This window comes from Syngnathoides biaculeatus, chromosome 10 (genome assembly GCF_019802595.1).
Source record: "Syngnathoides biaculeatus isolate LvHL_M chromosome 10, ASM1980259v1, whole genome shotgun sequence".
NCBI lineage: Eukaryota > Metazoa > Chordata > Actinopteri > Syngnathiformes > Syngnathidae > Syngnathoides > Syngnathoides biaculeatus.
The window spans coordinates 1,496,475-1,515,714 of NC_084649.1; the positions used below are offsets into that span (position 1 = coordinate 1,496,475).

Here is a 19,240-nt window from a genome sequence, read left to right on the forward strand (position 1 = left end):
TAGGGCTCCATTGACAAAGCTTTTCACTATCCATCCATTCATTTTCTTAGCCACTTATCCTCACAAGAGTCACGGGAGCCTATGCCAGCTGTCAACGGGTAAGAGGCGGGGTACACCCTGAACTGGTTGCTAGCCAATCGCAGGGCACATAGAGACAAACACCCCAGCTCACAATCACACCTAGTGGCAATTTAGAGTGTTCAATTAATGTTGCATGTTTTTGGGATGTTGGAGGAAACCGGAGTGCCTGGAGAAAACCCACACAGGGGAAGGCTGGGATTGAACCTGGGTCCTCAGAACTGTGAGGCCAACGCTTTCCAGCTGCTCCACCGTGCTGCCAGCATTTTACTAGTATTTTTTAAAAGGAGTTTCAACTCCCACCTCTGAACGGAATTCGCTCCACTGCTGAGGCGGGCGACCGGAGCTGTGGTCAGGGCCTGTCGTGGCGGCAACCCCCGAACACGTTGGTGGACACCAACAGTGAGAGATGCCATCAAGCTGAAGAAGGAGTCCTATTGGGCATTTTTGGCCTATGGGACTCCCAAGGCAGCTGATAGGTACCAGCTGGCGAGGCAGAATGCAGCTTTTGGTAGTCCCTGAGGCAAAAACCCACACATGAGAGGAGTTCAGTGAGGCTATGGAGAACAACTTCAAGACGGCCACCATCCACCATCTCAGGAACGGGAAGCAGTGCACCGTCAACACTGTATCATGAGGATGGGACACGGCTGACCTCAACTCGGGACATTACTTCGAAGACCTCCTCAATTCCACGGACACTCCTTCCCATGGGGAACCAGAGTCTGGGTTCTCTGAGGCACCTCTTCTATCTCTGGAGTTGAGGTCACCAAAGTGGTTAAACAGCTCCTTTGTTGCCAGGGCCCTGGGGTGGATGAAATCCGCCGAGAGTTCCTCAAGGCTTTGGATGTTGTGGGCCTGTCCTGGTAGACACGCCTGTGCAACATCGCATGGATATCTGGGACAGTGCCTCTGGATTGGCAGACTGGGGTGGTGGTCCCCCATTTTAAGAATGGGGACCGGAAGATGTGTTCCGAATACAGGGGGATCACACTCCTCAGCCTCCCTGGTAAGGTCTATTCAGGGGTGCTAGAGAGAAGGGTCCATCGGGAAGCCGAAGCTCAGATTCAGGAGGAGAAATGTGGCTTTTATGCTGGCCGTGGAAGTGGACCAGCTCTAGACCTATGGCAGAGTCCTTGTGGGTGCACGGGAGTTTGCCCAACCAGTATACATGTGTTTTGTGGACTTGGAGAAGGGATTTGAGTCCCGTGGGGAGTGGGGGGGGGGGGGGGGGTCAGGAGTATGGGGTACCGAACCCCCCTGATACGGGCTGTTCGGTCCCTGTTCCCCAGTGTCAGAGTTTGGTCTGCATTGCCGGCAGTAAGTCAGTCATTTCTGGTGAGAGTTGGACCCTGCCAAGGCTGCCCTTTGTCACCAATATTATTCATAACCTTTATGACAGAATCTCTAGGTGCAGCCGAGGCATAGAGGGGGTCCAATTTGGTGGCCTCAGCGTTTGATCTCTGCTCTTTGAAGATGACGTAGTTCTTTTGGCTTCATCGAGTCTTGATCTCCAACGCTCAATGGAGCGGTTTGCAGCAGAGTGTGAAGCAGCCAGGATGAGTATCAGCACATCCAAATCTGAGACTGTAGTCCTCAGTCGGAAAAGGGTGGCATGCCCTCTCTGGGTTGGGGATGGGATCCTGCCCCAAGTGGAGGAGTTCAAGTATCTTGAAGTTTTGTTCACGAGTGAGAGAAGAATGGAGCAGGAGATCGACAGGCGGATTGGTGGAGTGATTCTGACTTTGTATCAGTTCATTGTGGTAACGAGGGAGCTAAGTCGAAAGGCGAAGCTCTCGATTTATCAGTCGATCCACGTTCCTACCCTCACCTATGGTCATGAGATTTGGGTCGTGACTGAAAGAATAAGATCCGGGACACGAGCGGCCAAAATGAGTTTTCTCTGCAGGGTTTCCGGGCTCTTCCTTAGAGATAGGGTGAGAAGTTTGGTCATCAGTGTTGAGCCGCATTGAGATTCCATAGCCACGCTTTTGACTTTTATTGTTTGTGCTGGTACCGCTAATGATAACACAGTTTATATGAAGATATCAATTCACATGTTCATACAGTGTTTCGACCCAATAAAAAGCATCCCACCGCAACACTCAACAGTAGCGCAGCCTTACTCGTTTCCTGCATCCTGTCTTGTTTTTATTTTATTTATTTTTTTCTATTGGTTAGTTATTATATGTCCTCATTCACATATATTAACACAATTTGTCAAATATCTAGACGATTGTTCTGATGTGGTTTGTACCCTTATTTCCCTTATCCATTCTGCCCTTCAAAGCTTTTTTGCCAGCATTTTGAATGAATAAGTACAAAATAAGGAGTGGGTGTCTTTCAAAATCCCCTTCCACACAACAATAGTGTTCCAGCTTTGCAGGTTACGTTTAATTGCGTACTGTCTGTAGTACCATCACAGTACTAGCGTTATAAAAGTAGCACTAATGATGGCAAAAACACTTTACTATTAGTACATAGGAGTAGTAGTCCAGAGACCTTCAACTGGGTATCACCGCTACCGTATGAATGCTCAAACGGCTTTTCATACACTTTTATTGTTTGACCAAAATGTTAAGCGCTCACTGTTCAGTCAGCCTCCTACATCACAACCTCGAAGCTATATTAACCATGCATCACGGTTAGAGTCTGACCTACATTTAGTTCTCTGTTCGATAGTTAGGTGTAGTGGGCCCGCAATGCTTTTATTTCGAAAACGATGGCTTCCGGTATCTGCATCGCTATCGAGGGGAGCCATAAATCTACGTCCATGGTTTACGTCGGATGTAGAACGCCAACCCTTTGGTGTCGTTTCAGTTATGTCGACGCGCATGCGTACTGCTCATATACGTCATTCGATGAACGACGACTCGGGAAGGGCGCGAGATAGAAATCCAGAAGCGCGGACCGGGACGGGCGGGCGCTGAAGTACAGCTGTCTCGTTGCTAACGACGTTAGCAAAACAGCACTAAACCTGAAGACCACATTCGATCGCTTGGTCAAGGCAGTGCATTCCGAAACAAGCGGGACATTTACGCACATGACGTGCAAAGGGCAGTAGAACAAGCCATCGGATCCTAAACATCAGAAAAACGAGGAGAAATGTCCTGGTGGGCGAGCGGGTAAGATGTTGCTCGTTGTTATTTACATTCACCGCATATGCGACAATTTTTGACCTCACCTGATTGTGTCAACGTTAGACCAACGACATCTAACCGACTAACAAAGTTTTCCTTTCTGATGGAAAATATTTGGTTTCATCGACTGTGGTGTATACCGCCCTTTCCAGTCGGGCTAGCATGTAGGTTCTTTGAACCTGGTTTGTTCTTTGAAGTTGTTTGAGTCAGTTAATCCGTTTTTTCCCCTTTAATGACTTAAAGAAAAGTCGTTAGCGAGAGAAAGCCTCTTAAAAAAAAAAACGATTTTCCCGAGTAGAATGGAATCGGTTTTGCCTATTCAAGTAATCTGTCATCTGTTGTCCCCCAAAGTTTTAAACGTGCTTTGCTGCAAAACCCTGCTCAAGAATGCTGGCCTTGATTGGACCGTGCTTACATCTAAAAAAAAAAAAGTCCTGAAAGAAGTCACACGCACCCAATTGAATGCATTCCTGGATGAACTTGTGGACTACATCTTATTGGCTTGGTTACTGCATATATATATATATATATATATATATATATTATATATATATATATATAATTTTTTTGTTCTTTGTCTCACGCGGGAGCAGAGGCGCCAACATTAAAAAAAAAAAAAAAGCCTATCCCAGCTGTCAACGGGCATGAGGCAGGGTACACCCTAAACTGGTTGCCAGCCAATCACAGGGCACATAGCGAGAGGAGACAGTCGTATTCACAATCATACTAGGGGCAATTTAGAGTGTCCAATAAATGCATAGTTTTTCGAAGTGGTAGTGCCCAGAGAAAACCCAGACAGGTACGGGGAGAACATATAAACTTCACCCAGGGCCAGGATTTGAACCCTGATACTCAGAAGTGTGAGGCCAAAACTGTACAGCTGCTCCAATGTTCTCTCGCTTGGTCGCTCTCACTCTCTATTTACAATAATATGCCAATGAGGCACTGTGACAGACAGAACAAATCAATGGTCTTCTATTCGATGGCAGTAGGTACATAGAGCAATTATCTACTTTTTGTAATGTTTTGTTTGTTGGTGTTCCATGAGATTTTTCATTTGGTTCCAAAAAGGTTGGAATTTGGTGCTCTGGTCACATCATGTGCACAACAGAACAGTTGAATGTTTACACACAACCACGAGTAACGTTTTGTTGCCTGCTTGCATATTAAAAATGCGTGTGTATGTATCGGCCCCAAAAATCCTGATCATGTAAAGCCAACTCACCCCCTTCCTTAGTGCGCGGGACACAGCTTGTAGTACTGCAGTTTTTTGTTTCACTGTTTTGAAATGATGATAAATGATTTTATGTTTGAGTTATTCTTATACACATTACTTCATTTCAGCTGTGTTTGGTCATAAAGCAATGTAAAAAAAATTCAGTTGCGTTAGTCTTTTTTTAATTATTATTATTATTATTATTATTTTTCAGTGAAGAGGGGGAAGACAATCAGCATCCTGACACTGATTCGGATGTTGCAGAGCAGAAGGATGGTGGGAAAGTGAGGTGGACTAAGGAGGAGGTGATTTGACACTGTGTTTTCATTCTCTGAATGCATTAACATTTTACAAAAAAATGTAGGACTCCTTTTTAAGGGAAAAAAACATTCCTGATTCCCTACAGGATGACGGGTTGAAGGCGCTGGTCCAAAAACTGGGGCAGAATGATTGGAAAAATGTTGCCATCCATATACCAGTGAGTGTGTCAAAGATGCATATTTAATACTTTTGTTTACACCATTACCACTTAACGATATAATTGAATGTGTGCAAGATTTATCTTGATATTTGGATCGCTTTGGTCATTTGTTGTTTAGAATCGGACTGAACACCAATGTCAGCATCGTTGGTTTAGGGTTTTGGATCCAGAATTAATTAAAGGTCCTTGGACAAAAGAAGAAGATGACAAGGTAGGTTGCTATTTGCTACACAGTTTGATTTCGGGAATAGGATCACCTTATTTCCACTCAAGTCAGAGTCTTTAATTTTAAATATCTGCCGATCTTCTTCTTTTCCTTTCGGCTTGTCCCGTTAGTGGTCGCCACAGTGTGTCATCTTTTTCCATCAAAGCCTATCTTGTGCATCTTCCTCTCTAACACCCACAGTCTTCATGTCCTCCCTCACAATATCCATCAACCTTTTCTTTGGTCTTCCTCTCCCTCTTTTGCCTGGCAGCTCCATTCTCAGCACCCTTCTACCAATATACTCACTCTCTCGCCTCTGAACATGTCCAAACCATCAAAGTCTGCTCTCACTAACCTTGTCTCCAAAACATCCAAACAATGTGCAGCCTAGAAAGAGTTTTCAAATTGGCCATTCATTGAAGATGCGCTTTATACTCTAAAGTGCCTAGTGACAAGTAGTATTAGTAGTATTTTGCTATCATATTTGTTTTATTTCTGTTGTGTTTAGTTATTTCCCGTGTTTTTGCATTTAAGAGCCACCATACCTATGCAAAAAATACCCCAAAAAGTTACACTAATAAAAAATGAAGCTAATACTCTTCCATTTGGCAAGGTCTTTGGATTATTTTGTCCCTTTGTGACATTTAAAATGTCAGAAAAGGAACAGAACTGATCTTTCCCACCCGATGTCAATCAGCTGAACATTATGATTGACGCCAGTTTTCGATCATGCTATGGGATCGGGTCATCACTTGTCAGAAAGATACTTAGTCACTTTCAATGAATTGTTTTCCTTTAGGTAATAGAGCTTGTAAATCTCTATGGTAACAAGCAATGGGCAGTGGTCGCCAAGCACCTGAAGGGTAGGGTTGGGAAGCAGTGTAGAGAGCGTTGGCACAACCACCTCAATCCCTCTGTGAAGAAATCTTCATGGACAGCTGAGGAGGACCTCATCATCTATAAGGCACACTGTATCCTTGGAAATCGCTGGGCAGAGATCGCAAAGCTATTGCCAGGAAGGTAATTTTGCTGTGGTCAACAGGGGCTGGCAGAGTTTGAAATTGCAGCATTTCAAAAGGCCCTTTTACATACTCTGGATATATTCTCAAACAGGACTGATAACGCGGTGAAGAATCACTGGAATTCAACCATTAAGCGCAAACTGGAAATGGGCTTCTACTCAAGAGAGAATTTGACACAAACTGAGCTTGAAGAGCTGTTAGCCCATGTTGAAGATGTGCAGGTGGGGTGTCTTCCTAAATTATCCTGTGTTCAGTGTAATGAATGTACAGTATCCATCCACCCACCCATTTTCTTCGCCGCTTATCCTCACAAGGGTCGCGGTGAATGTACAGTAGTGTTCAAAATAATAATAGCGCAATTTGACTAAACAGATTAATCCACCTTTTCAGTATATTTTTTTTCTGCCACATGTCAAACAAGTTACCAGTAGGTGCAGTAGATTCTCAGAAAGCCAACAAGACCCAGCATTCATGATATACACACTCTCAAAGCTGTGCAATTGGGCAATTTGTTGAAAGAGGGAGTTTCTTTCAGTTTGTCCCGTTAGGGGTTGCCACAGCGAAACGCTCATATTTGTTTGACATAGTTTTTACGCCGGGTGTCCTTCCTGACGCAACCCCTCTTTGGGAGTGGAGGCCCAAGTGAGATACGAACTCACGACCACTGGTTTACCAACGCAATGCTCTAAAAAGAGATGTTTAAAAAAAAATAGCAATGTGGCATTCAATCAGTAAGGTCATCAATTTTGTGAAAAACAGGTGTGAATCAGGTGGCCCTTATTTAGGGTTCAAGCCAGCACCTGTTGAACATCCATTTCTCCTTGAAAATCTTGGGAAATATGGGTTGTTCAACACATTGTTCAGAAGAACAGTGTCCCTTGAGTAAAAGTTTGATTAGAGTGTGAAATCCTGTAAAGAGGTGCAAAAAATTGTAGGATGTTCAGCTAAAATGATTTCTAATGCCTTAAAATGGAGAGCAAAACCAGAGACATGTGGCAGAAAATGGAGCACAGCCATCACAATGGATCACAGAACAACCAGAATGGAAAAGGTTCAACCAATGATCAGCGCCAAGATGATCAATAATCAAAGACAGTCTGGAGTTACCTGTAAGTACTGTGACAGTGTGAATATGTCTGTGTGAAGCTAATCTAGTTACAGGAATTCCCTGCAAAGTCTCTCTGTTAATTAAAAAGGCATGTGCAGAAAAGGCTGTAGTTTGCACACATCAACTGGCCTAAAGAGAAATGGAGGAACATGTCGTGGACTGATGACAGTAAAATTGTTCTTTTTGGATCCAGGGGCTGCAGACAGTTTGTGAGATGACCATCAAACTCTGAATTCAAGCCACATTACACAGTGAAGGCAGTGAAGCATGGTGGTCTAAGCATCATGATATGAGCATGTTTCTCCTACGATGGTTTTTGGGGCTATTTATTGCATACCAGGGATAATGGATCAGTTTGCATATGTCAAAATACTTGAAGAGATCATGATCCCTTATGTTTAAGAGGACATGCCCTTGAATTAGGTGTTTCAACAAGACATTGACTCCAAAAAGACTAGGAAACATGCTAAGTCTTGGTTCCAAACCAACAAAGCTATTTTCATGGAGTGGCCAGGCCAATCCCCGGACCTTAATCCAATTGAAAACTTGTGGGGTCACGTAAAGAAATGGTCTTTCTGAGGGAGAACAAAAAATGTAAATGAATTGTGGAATGTCGTTAGGTAATCTTAGAGTGGAATAACGGCTGAAAGGTACCACAAGTTGGTTGACTCCATGCCACACAGATGTGAAGTAGTTATAAAAAAATGTGGTCATACAAATAACTATTATTTTTGTGATTCAACGTATTGGTAAATCCTAGAAACAAAAAGTTTGTTTAAAAAAAAAAAAAAAAAGGTAATAAAGTCAACGGTAAACTGCTATTTTTCTGGGACACACCCCTTTCAACAAATTGCACAACCTGGTGTGTTTATGAGTGTTGGTTTTTTTTGGTTTTCTGAGAATCTACTGCACGTACTGGTAAATTGTTTGACATGTAACAATAAAAAAATATACAGAAAACTTAGATTGTGGTTAGTCACATTGGTATTATTTTGAACACTACTGTATGATCATACATTTACTAAATACAGTATTAATATCCTAATGTTAAGATTTTGATCATACAGATCCTCAATTTCCCTCAAGAGCATGCTGACCTGGATTCCGAGCAAGAATCACATCCCCCAGTATGCAGATATTCATATATATATATTTTTTTGTATTTCAACAGTTGTCGCTTGTATAAATTTCTAGATTATAACTAGTTCTACAAAGTCAATCTGCAGTATGTTAATAATAGTCATCACTATATATAGTTAAATACTGTCAGTGGTCTCAGTGTATACATCCACCAGTTGCAGGAAATGTTAACGTCAACAACAGTGAATGGTGATGAGGAGGCAGGTCCTTCACGGGTTGCACCCTCTCCGAAAGAAAGCTCAAGCCCTCTTTCAGAAGCGGACAATATGGGAGAGATGAATTCTACAAACTGGGTTGTGGACAACTCTGGCTTTCTCTCCCCCACGGGACCAGGATTGAGGGAGGTCCTGGACATGGTGGATGGGGTAGGAATACTCAGTGTTCAACAAAATAGTGAAGGACGGCACCATATTTTGACACGTTAAAAGTCTAGCGATCCATATTCACCCATTATAAGGTTTGCCTATTCTTGTGTATGAAGCATTTAATGAAATTAATTGGCAAATATATAGCACTAGTCTTGCATCACCACAATCATTATTGTTTAAAAGACCCATTCCATCTGAAAAAAATAAAGCAAAACTCTTATTTCTCAGGTTGGCAAGGAAATATGGGGATAAAAATGTCCCAGGTGCCCTTTTTCAAACTATTGTTGGTCTTCACAGCTGGCAGTTGAAACAACCGGATTTTTCGTCAAATATCATGTAATATAACTGGATTGTTGATCTGATAAATGTTGCTTGTCCTTTTTGGGAATATTGCTGACTCTAGTCGTGAGTATTTTCACCATGCTGTCTCTGCTCAATGAGTTTTGGCGGAAGTCTCGTGACAGGAAATCTTGGAGGAGTCATGAAAAGCAAAGAAACTTTTAATCAAATCGAGTGATACATGCCCAGCACTTGTGTTGCACCAAGTACTGATACCACAACTGTAAGAAGGTAGATATTTTGTTATCAAAACAGCATGGTCCCCCCCCCCCTTTTTTTTTTTTTTTTTTTTTTTTTTTTTTTTTTAAGCACTGCAAAAAAGCGCTTCTCCCAAAAGGGCAGCCCAAAAAAAAAAACACTGGGTTACAGCAATGACTTGAGACTTGTGAATATTTTTTCTTTGTTTTTCTCAATGTTTACAGTACATGCGGAATGCTTCTTTTGTGTTGTAGGACCTCGATGGCTGGTGTAACCTAGCAGCATTTGACTTGCCTGAAGAGAGTCCAAGCCCAGAATGCCACCAGTTCCGTCTTGAAGGCAGCGCCCTGCAGGAGTTGAGCAAATCCAGCAAAGGAGAACTCATTCCGATCTCTCCTGATGGGGTCACACCTTCCATACTGAGTCGTCGAAGTCGTCGACACTTGTCTCCCGAAGCTAACAGCTTAATGACACCAAAGGGCACGCCAGTAAAGATGTTGCCCTTTTCACCCTCACAAGTGAGTGTTCTCTTCTGGCAATGGTAGTGGGAATGTCCATGAACGAGATGTTTTAACTTCCAAATGTTGCGTCAGTTCCTGAATATGTGGACAAAGCAGGATACCCATGACCTGGAGAACCCATCGCTCACATCCACGCCCGTGTGCAGCCAGAAAGCCATTGTTACCACACCTCTACAGAGAGACAAGACCCCGATCAATCTAAAGGAGAACTCAATGTAAGTTCTCCGATCTGATGTCTTATGCTGAGTTGGTCTTTATTATATGTTTGTTGGTGTCAAGTATTGAGATTGTTTTTGTGTAGATTTGTTACGCCCAACCACAAGTCTGAACTTTACACGATGCCACGTACTCCAACACCATTCAAAAATGCCATGGAAAAATATGGCCCGCTGCAGCCTCTGGTAAGCTTATGTTGCTGGGGCTTCCGACATTTCAACTCAAAACATTTTTTTTTAAAGCTCCATTGTGGTTTTTAAATTTGCATGACAGCATAGCATTTGGAGCCAAAAATTCTAAAATTTTAAAGATAAGTATATACGGTGCATATAGTTTGACTTTCTGCGTGAAAGCTGTAAAGACGGGCTGGTGGAACAAACACAGGCATCTGTGAGTACGTTACGTTTACAAAGTACAGTATATTACTTACTATGATAGTGCTGTTTATTATCTATAGTTCTAGATGTGCCAAAAAGGCTATTCTAAATATAGTTTAGTATAGGGCCCGTGTGGACAAGCAGTTTGCGGGCATGCGTATAGTGTTTCCCGATGAAAAGCTAACTACTAGCTAAGCATACATATGGCATATTGTTTTCTCTTCTGCTGCCTCAGCCTCACACTCCGAACCTTGAGGAGGACATTAATGAAGTGATCTTAAGAGATGGGGGGATTGACACGGTAGCTGAACTTCCAGCAGTTCCTGAGCAACGACGCAAAGCAATGGTGATTTTTTTTTTTTTTTTTTTTTTTCTTTCCCCATCATATATATATATATGAGTGCGTTAAAGAGTCAAATTCATAATAATTAGGGATGTGCTGCTATGGTCATATCATGTCCGCTTCATCATTTTCAGAGGTATATTCAGGTTCGGCTGTTTGAGCTGATACAGTACCCTTTAGAGATCCTTGTACTTTCACACATAAATTGAGAACAAAAGGTATACACCCATTTGAATGCCAGGTTTTTGTCATAAAAACAATTCGACCAAGATCAATCTTGGTCTAAATTTCAAAATCTTTTCCACCATTTATATGACTTTTAACTTGTGCACTTCGATTAACTTTAAGAATCTTTTGTTGAGGCGAGTAAAAATAAACTATGATGAAGTGGTTGCAAAAGTCAACAGACCCTTTTATAACTAGGATGTAGCTCTGTTCAAAATTAACTACCGTATTTTCCGGATGACAATATGCACTGGTTAACAAGCCACACCCACTCTTTTGTACTCACCCCTGCCTCATAAACTAGAAACGCCGGACCATATGTCGAGGATATATACTGTACGTACTGGTACGTTCTAAAATAAGATATTCACACAGAAACACTTTGTAAATATTTTATTTACATTTATTGTTTCCAAACAGTGATTGTAACACAGAGGATAAACAGCTCAAACCTAACAGAAAGGTCTTAGTTTTTATTCACCCTCTTGCTGTTCACTCAAACCACTATAGTATCGTCTTCAGTATCGGAGCCTCAGAAAGTCTCTGTCACACACACACACGTACATTAAAAATATATATTTTGGCTTCGTGCGTGTTTTGCTATGAGCGCGCCAAAAACTAACAGTCTATTTCTATGCACGCTCAAGGAAGCTTCGTCGTCTACTACGCACATTTGAGGTAGATCGTTTTTGTGTTTGACGAGCTGAAGGTAGTCTTCTTCTCCAACATGTTGGAGGCATTTGCGTATGGCCTAACCCGAGTGCATTATGAGGAACGACCATGCTTTAACCAGTACATTCGAACAAGTTTTCGTTGGACAGTGCTATGAAAAAGTATTTGCCACTCCTGATTTTTATTTTTTATTTATTTATTTATTTGTTTATTTTTGGGGCAAATCGATCACACGCAAGGGTTTCAAATCATCAAAGGGGGGAATAACTTTTTTTCACAGAGGTTTGGAAAGGTTCAGATTTTTTTTGTGCCTGAATAAATTGAATTGTCGTTTGAAAATTGCATTTTGTATTTCCTTGAGTTGGATCTGAGTGATATTAAAATTGCTTGGATGACTTGAAACTTTTGTGTGTGAAAGATGTGCAAAAAAACTGACTAAAATAATTTTGTTAAAAAAAAAGTGAGTAATTTTTTTAGTTTAGCGCACTCTCCGTAGTACGAGACGTTCAAACAATCTTACGTTTGACACTGCATCCATTGTTTACATGGCGCTAACGACAAACTGAATGTGCCTTGCCTCTTCCCAGTTCATCAGGTTTTACCCTTGTGTTAAGACGTCGTATCTGTGATCTCTGTGTTTACATATACATTGTTTTGCGTAGTTGTAATCCTAAGCAAATATGGTTGGTCACATACGAAAGTCTACAACTGATAGTAGTAGTCAAAAGAACCGGCATCTCATTTGAACCAGCTGGTTATTATCAAGAAAATTTATGCTGGTGAAAAACAGTTTCTCCCAAAACCCTCCGTCCACTGTCAGTACCATTTTATAAACAGAAAGATCACATATTAGAGTATGAACGGTCACACATTACTGGAACGTACAGTAACAACTTATGTTCATTTTCATATTGCATTCGGCTGTTCGGAACATAACTAAAACGGAAGTTGAGGAGAGTCTGTATGCTGCAGGGTTCACATTGCCAGAAAAAAGTTGCGACTTGTTGTCTGGAGAATAAGGTACTCATTTTCAAACTCATGTAAAATGGGACTCAGCGCACACACACAGGCACTTTAAATGGTGGCGGTTACATGCTGTCATAATTACAAGTTCGTATCTTGGAATCACCAATGACAGTCAGAAGTAATTTCCATGAAGGCAAATGAGTGTCAAATCCTCTTTTATATACTCATATTCAGGGTTGGACATTCCTGAATTCACCCATTTGTTGATTTTTTTTTTTTTTTTTTTTTTTTTTTTTTTTTTTTTTTTTTTTTTTTCGGGGGATCTCCAATTGTTCAAGAACTTCTAATTATTATTATTTTTTTTTACTTTGATTTTGACTTGATTATCTTCACAGCGTCGTCCCCCTATAAAGAAAGTTCGAAAGTCATTGGCACTAGATGACTGCCAGGTGATGCCCAAGTCCAAACGCAAATCTAAGACTGAAGCCAAAACATGGATCAAGGTAAAAAAAAAAAAAAAAAAAAGTCTATCCTATCCTATCTTTATGGTGTATGTTTACTTGATCCGTGGTTTTTTTGTTTCCCTTGCTCACAGGAAGAACCTGTCACTGTTCAGATAAGCTCCTCAATTTGTCCTAAAACCCATGAAAATATTTTGGATCAGGGATTCCTTTTAGGGCCAAGTGAGAGCACTGTTTTTCCTTCTGTGGTGCCCCCAATTCCGGCAAGTTCCATCTTCTGATACTTTTTTTTTTTTTTTTTTTTTTTAAATAAATAATTGGAAAGGTATTTGCTATGACCTAATGCCATCATTATCCTTTTCATTGTTGTTAGATGTCCAAGGAATGGGAGACCGTTGCATGTGGACAAACGAAAGATCAGCTCATTATGACGGAGAAAGCTCGGCGCTACCTAAACTCCTTAAGACCTCGCACTCGAAACAGAGCTCTGCTGTTGTCCTGAGCCTCCTTGCACCTTTTGTACAAAGTTGTCACACAAACAACAATGTTATGTTGTTTGCTGTTGTATCATTATGAACAAAAGTACTGTGTGCTTGTTGTTACCAACATGTTTTAACAATGTAATACTAGTATTTGACATGTTTACAGTATAGTTTGAATTGATAACGTGCAGGGACACATTGAAATATAAGTGCTTTTAGATTTTAATTCCAAAAGCCACTGAAAGGCCTGAACCCAGCTCAGTTAGATTTCTTCAGAGAAACAGTCAAACATATTTGGAATGAAATATGAATGTTCAATGAAGAAAATCATGTCTGGATACTTTTGCAATTAAGGAAAATGTGTTTTAATTGCATATCACCATGCCTGTATGTTTTTCTATTCATTTGTGCAAACTTATATACAAAGGTTTGATTTATCCAGAAACATTTGGTTTTGTATGTGGCTTCAATGCATATCAATCTTAAATAAAAAAAAAAATGGGACATGATATGCTTTACATGCAACGTGTGTGTGCGCATGAATGCATGCATGCTTTTATTCAACAACTTTGCGACAGTCTCTAAGCCTGGAAGGCATGGCCCACATGCAGTCAGTGAAATAACTTGAATACACAATATCCCTTTACCAGATTAATTTAATCACTGTTGTTTCAGTGTGTGCGTGAACTGCAAAAATTAACTGTTTAGCCCAGACATACAATCTTAAATCCAGCAAAAAATTATTTTGGATCGTGAATAATAAACTATTCAAGAGAACACAATGAAAAACAATATTTCAAGATTTTTTTTTTTTATTTTTTGGGGATTATATATCATAATACAGGGTGGCACAGTTGTGCAACTGGAAAGTGTTAGTCTCAGTTCTGGGCTCCTGGGTTCAATCCCGGATCTGCCTATATGGAGTTTGCATGTTCTCTCCGTGTATGCGTGGGGTTTCTCCGGGCACTCCGGTTTCCTTCCATATCCCAAAAACATGAGACATTAATTGGACACTCTAAATTGCCCCAAGGTGTGATTTTGAGTGTGACTGTCTCGATGTGCCCTCTGATTGGCTGGCAACCAGTGCAGGGTTTACCCTGCCTCCTGCCCGTTGACAGCTGGGATAGGCTCCAGCACTCCCGTAACCCTTGTGAAGATAAGTGACTAAGAAAATGGATGGATGGATAATGTAGAGTTGGCACACCGAAGGCAAAAATACTGTCTTGTTATGGTAGACCTGTTTTCAAAATGGACTGAGGTATTTGCAAAAGATGCATCTGCATCCACAGTGGCAAAAGCACTTGTTGACCAAAATTATTCCAAAATGGGCAATTCGTGAAAAACTTTCCTCTACCGCCACACACTTCCTAAATTAAACTCATTCAGGAAGCTGCAGCTTGCGTTCTGACAAGAACAAGACGGTCAAAGCATATAACTCCAATCCTAAAGTCCTTGTACTGGCTTCAAGTCAGCTTTAGAATAGATTTTAAAGTTCTGCTACTGGTCTATAAATCATTAAATGATTTAGGTCTTGAATACATGAAACAAATGCTTACGGAATACAAACTCAGTAGACCTCTGAGATCGATTGACCATGGTAAAATAGTGGAGCGCAGTGTCAAAAGTAAACATGGCAAAGCAGAATTTAGCTATTATGCGGCACACAAATGGAATAGGTTGCCAATTGAGTGAATGTTTTTAAATCCAGGGTGAAAACTCTCTTTTTTTCCTCATGCTTTTTAAGAGTATTTCCACTTTTTAATCACATTACATGCACTGTATGCGGTTTTAATTCTTTAAAAAAATATATTTTGTTGTCATTTTTATTGTTTTTATCCCATTTGAAATGCTTTATGTCTTTGTTTTCAAACGCTTTTAATTATGTAAAGCACATTGAGTTACCTCGTGTGTGAAATGCCCGATACAAATAAATTTGCTTTGCTTTACTTTTGCTTCTTCTCGCTCTCTTCCCTGGCAGCTCCATCCTCAGCACCCTTCCACCAATTTACTCACTCTCTCAGCTTTGGACATGTACAAACTATAAAAGTCTGCTCTCTCGAACTTTGCCTCGAAAACATCTAATTTGGGCTGTCCCACTAATGAACTAATTTCTAATCCGATCCAACCTGCTCACTCTTAAGAGAGAACCTCAACATCTTCATTTGTGCCAACTGCAGTTCTGGTTCCTGTTGTCTCTTCAGTGCCACCATCTCTAATCCATTCATCATGGCCGTCCTGAGTGTTTTATTAACTTTGCCTTTCATCCCAACAGAGACTCTTCTGTCACATAACACACCAGACACCTTCTGCCATTTGTTCCAACCCGGTTGGACCCGTTTCTTCACTCCCTTATCACACTTACCATTGCTCTGGATTGTTAACCCCAGGTATTTGAAGTCGTCCACCCTCGCTATCTCTTCTCCCTGAAGCCTCACTCTTCCCCCTCTACCCCTCTCATTCACGCACATATATTTTGTTTTACTTTGACTAATATTTATTCCTCTCCTTTCCAGTGTATGCCTCCATCATTCTTACTGTTCCCCCACCTGCTTTCACTGCATACCACAATATCATCTGCGAACATCATGGTCCAAGGGGATTCCAGTGGAACCTCATCTGTCAGCCTATCCATTACCACAGCAAAAAGGAAGGGGCTGAGACCTGATCCCTGATGCAGTCCCACCTCCACTTTAAATTCTTCTGTCACACTTACGGCACACCTCACCACTGTTCAGTTGCCCTCATACATTTCCTGTACTATTCTAACATATTTCTTTGCCACACCAGACTTACGCATGCAGTGCAGCACTTCCTCTTTTGGTACTCTGCTATAGGCTTCCACTAAATACACAAAGACATGATGTAGCTCCCTCTGACATTCTCAAACATTTCCACGAGCATCCTCAGGGCAAATGATGCATCTGTGGTACTCTTTCTAGGCATGAAACCATAATGTTGCTTGCAGAGACTTCTGTCCTGAGTGTATCCTCCACTACTCTTTCCCATAACTTCATTGTGTGGTTGATCAACTTTATTCCTTTATAGTTCCCACAGCCCTGCAAATCGCCTTTGTTCTTAAAAATGAGAACAAGCACACTTTTCCTCCATTTTTCAGGCATCTTCTCGCCCGCTAGTATTCTGTTGAATAAGTTGGTCAAAAACTCCACAGCCATCTCTCCAAATTGCTTCCATACCTCTACCGGTATATCATCAGGACCAACTGCCTTTCCATTTTTCATCCTTTGTAGTGCCTTTCTGACTTCGCCCTTAGTAATCATTGCCACTTCCTGGTCCTTCACACTTGCATCTTCAACTCTTCCTTCTCTCTCATTTTCTTCATTCATCAACTTCTCAAAGTATTCTTTCCATCTATTTAGTTCACTACCAGCACCAGTCAACACATTTCCATCTCTATCCTTAATCACCCTGACCTGCTGCACATCCTTCCCATCTCTATCCCTCTGTCTGGCCAACCTGTAGAGATCCTTTTCTCTTTCTTTCGTGTCCAACCTGGTGTACATGTCTTCATATGCCTCTTGTTTAGCCTTTGCCACCTCTACCTTTGTCCTACGTCGCATCTCGATGTACTCCTTTCGCCTCTCCTCAGTCCTCTCAGTATCCCACTTCTTCTTCGCTAATCTCTTTCCTTGTATGACTCCCTGTATTTTGGGGTTCCACCACCAAGTCTCCTTCTCCCCTTTCCTACCAGATGACACACCAAGTACTCTCCTGCCTGTCTCTCTGATCACCTTGGCTGTCGTCGTCCAGTCTTCCGGGAGCTTCGGTTGTCCATCGAGAGCCTGTCTCACCTCTTTCCGGAAGGCCGCACAACATTCTTCCTTTCTCAGCTTCCACCACATGGTTCTCTGCTCTACCTTTGTCTTCTTAATCTCCCGACCCACCACCAGAGTTATCCTACACACTACCATCCTATGCTGTCGAGCTACACTCTCCCCTACCACTACTTTACAGTCAGTAACCTCCTACAGATTACATCGTCTGCACAAAATATAATCCACCTGCGTGCTTCTACCTCTGCTCTTGTAGGTCACTATATGTTCCTCCCTCTTCTGGAAATAAGTGTTCACTACAGCCATCTCCATCCTTTTTGCAAAGTCCACCACCATCTGTCCCTGAAAGTTCATTTGCTGGATGCTGTACTTACCTATCACTTCTTCATCGCCCCTGTTTCCTTTACCAATATGTCCATTACAATCTGCACCAATCACAACTCTCTCGCTGTCTGGGATGCTCAGAACTACTTCATCTAGTTCCTTCCAGAATTTCTCTTTCAACTCTAGGTCACATCCTACCTGTGGGGCATAGCCGCTAACCACATTATACATAACACCCTCAATTTCAAATTTTAGTCACTCGATCTGATACTCTTTTCACCTCCAAGACATTCTTAGCCAGCTCTTCCTTTAAAGTAACCCCTACTCCATTTCTCTTCCCATCTATTCCGTGGTAGAATAGTTTAAACCCTGCTCCTAAACTTCTAGCCTAACTACCTTTCCACCTGCTCTCTTGGATGCACAATATGTCAACATTTCTCCTAATCATCATGTGAACCAACTCCTAAGCTTTTCCTGTCATCGTCCCAACCCTCAAAGTCCCTACACTCAGTTGTAGGTTCTACACTAACACTAAACACTCACACTTCCACTACATTAAATACACTACATTATGACATTACTACATCTTACACTAACATTAAAAATGCATATTGTGCAATTCCTCGCGCGTCCATTGACTCCTCTGATCACTGCTTGCTGTACCTAATACCAACATACAGGCAAGTACTTAAATGTGCGAAGCCTTGAGTAAAATCAGTGAAAAAGTCGACCAACGAGGAAAAAATAGAACTTCAAAGCTGCTTTTACTGCACAAACTGGAGTGTCTTTGAAAATTTGGCGCGCAGCCTATATCTTCACGGATACGGTTACCGCGTATGTCACTTTCTGTGAGGAGGTGTGTGTACTACCTAAAACTTTTCGCACGTTCAATAACAACAAAGCTGTAGTTTTCAGCCGAACTAAGGCAACTGCACCAGGCTAAAGGGATTGCATATCGTAGTGGGAACAGGGCGCTCTACAATTGCACTAGAAACCAGCTGACAAAAGAAATTAACATTGCAAAGAGGGACTATGCAGTTAAAGTGGAAAAACATCTCGATGCTCATGACTCCAAATCAGTTTGGCATGGATTACAATCACTCACTAACTACAAGCAATCTTCTCCCCCGGTAGAAAACTAGCCGACGAACTTAATCACTTTTACTGCATTTTTGAAACAGACACTTCCATACCACGCACCTACCAAGCTGCACCACCTTCCACTCCACCGTCCACCATCCATGAAAGCGACATTAGGCGGGTCTTCAAACAACAAAAGATCAACAAAGCACCGGGCCCAGACTTTGTGTCCCCATCGTGCCTCAAAGTCTGCGCAGACTAACTTGCTCCTGTCTTCACAAAGATCTTCAATAGATCTCTACAACTATGTGAAGTACCAACCTGCTTCAAACGCTCCTCCATTATTCCGGTCCCCAAAAAAGCAGCAGTCTCAGGTCTTAATGACTACAGGCCTGTTGCGTTGTCATCTGTGGTCATGAAGTCCTTTGAACGCCATGTGCTGGACAAACTCAAAAGTGTCACAGATCCTCATCTTGACCCACTGCAG

At 41.7% G+C, this 19,240-nt stretch overlaps 1 protein-coding gene across 1 annotated transcript; it reads left to right on the forward strand.

Moving 5' to 3' along the window:
• Positions 1-2,828: 2,828 nt before the first annotated feature.
• Positions 2,829-14,062, forward strand: mybl2b (v-myb avian myeloblastosis viral oncogene homolog-like 2b). Its single transcript, XM_061833540.1, has 15 exons — positions 2,829-3,203; positions 4,649-4,739; positions 4,841-4,912; positions 5,034-5,126; positions 5,920-6,140; positions 6,234-6,363; positions 8,318-8,377; positions 8,546-8,755; positions 9,550-9,813; positions 9,889-10,031; positions 10,118-10,217; positions 10,645-10,755; positions 13,011-13,118; positions 13,211-13,339; positions 13,450-14,062. Exons 1-15 carry the CDS (start codon positions 3,184-3,186, stop codon positions 13,576-13,578), a joined length of 1,881 nt encoding a protein of 626 aa, XP_061689524.1. The 5' UTR covers positions 2,829-3,183; the 3' UTR covers positions 13,579-14,062.
• Positions 14,063-19,240: the final 5,178 nt, after the last annotated feature.

Excerpts from the sequence above, each read along its gene's own strand:
- mybl2b (XM_061833540.1), top strand. The coding sequence starts at position 3,184 with ATGTCCTGGTGGGCGAGCGG. Across the intron at positions 10,218-10,644 it reads ATGGCCCGCTGCAGCCTCTG|CCTCACACTCCGAACCTTGA; the intron begins GTAAGCTTATGT and ends CTGCTGCCTCAG. Across the intron at positions 13,340-13,449 it reads CTGTGGTGCCCCCAATTCCG|ATGTCCAAGGAATGGGAGAC; the intron begins GCAAGTTCCATC and ends CATTGTTGTTAG.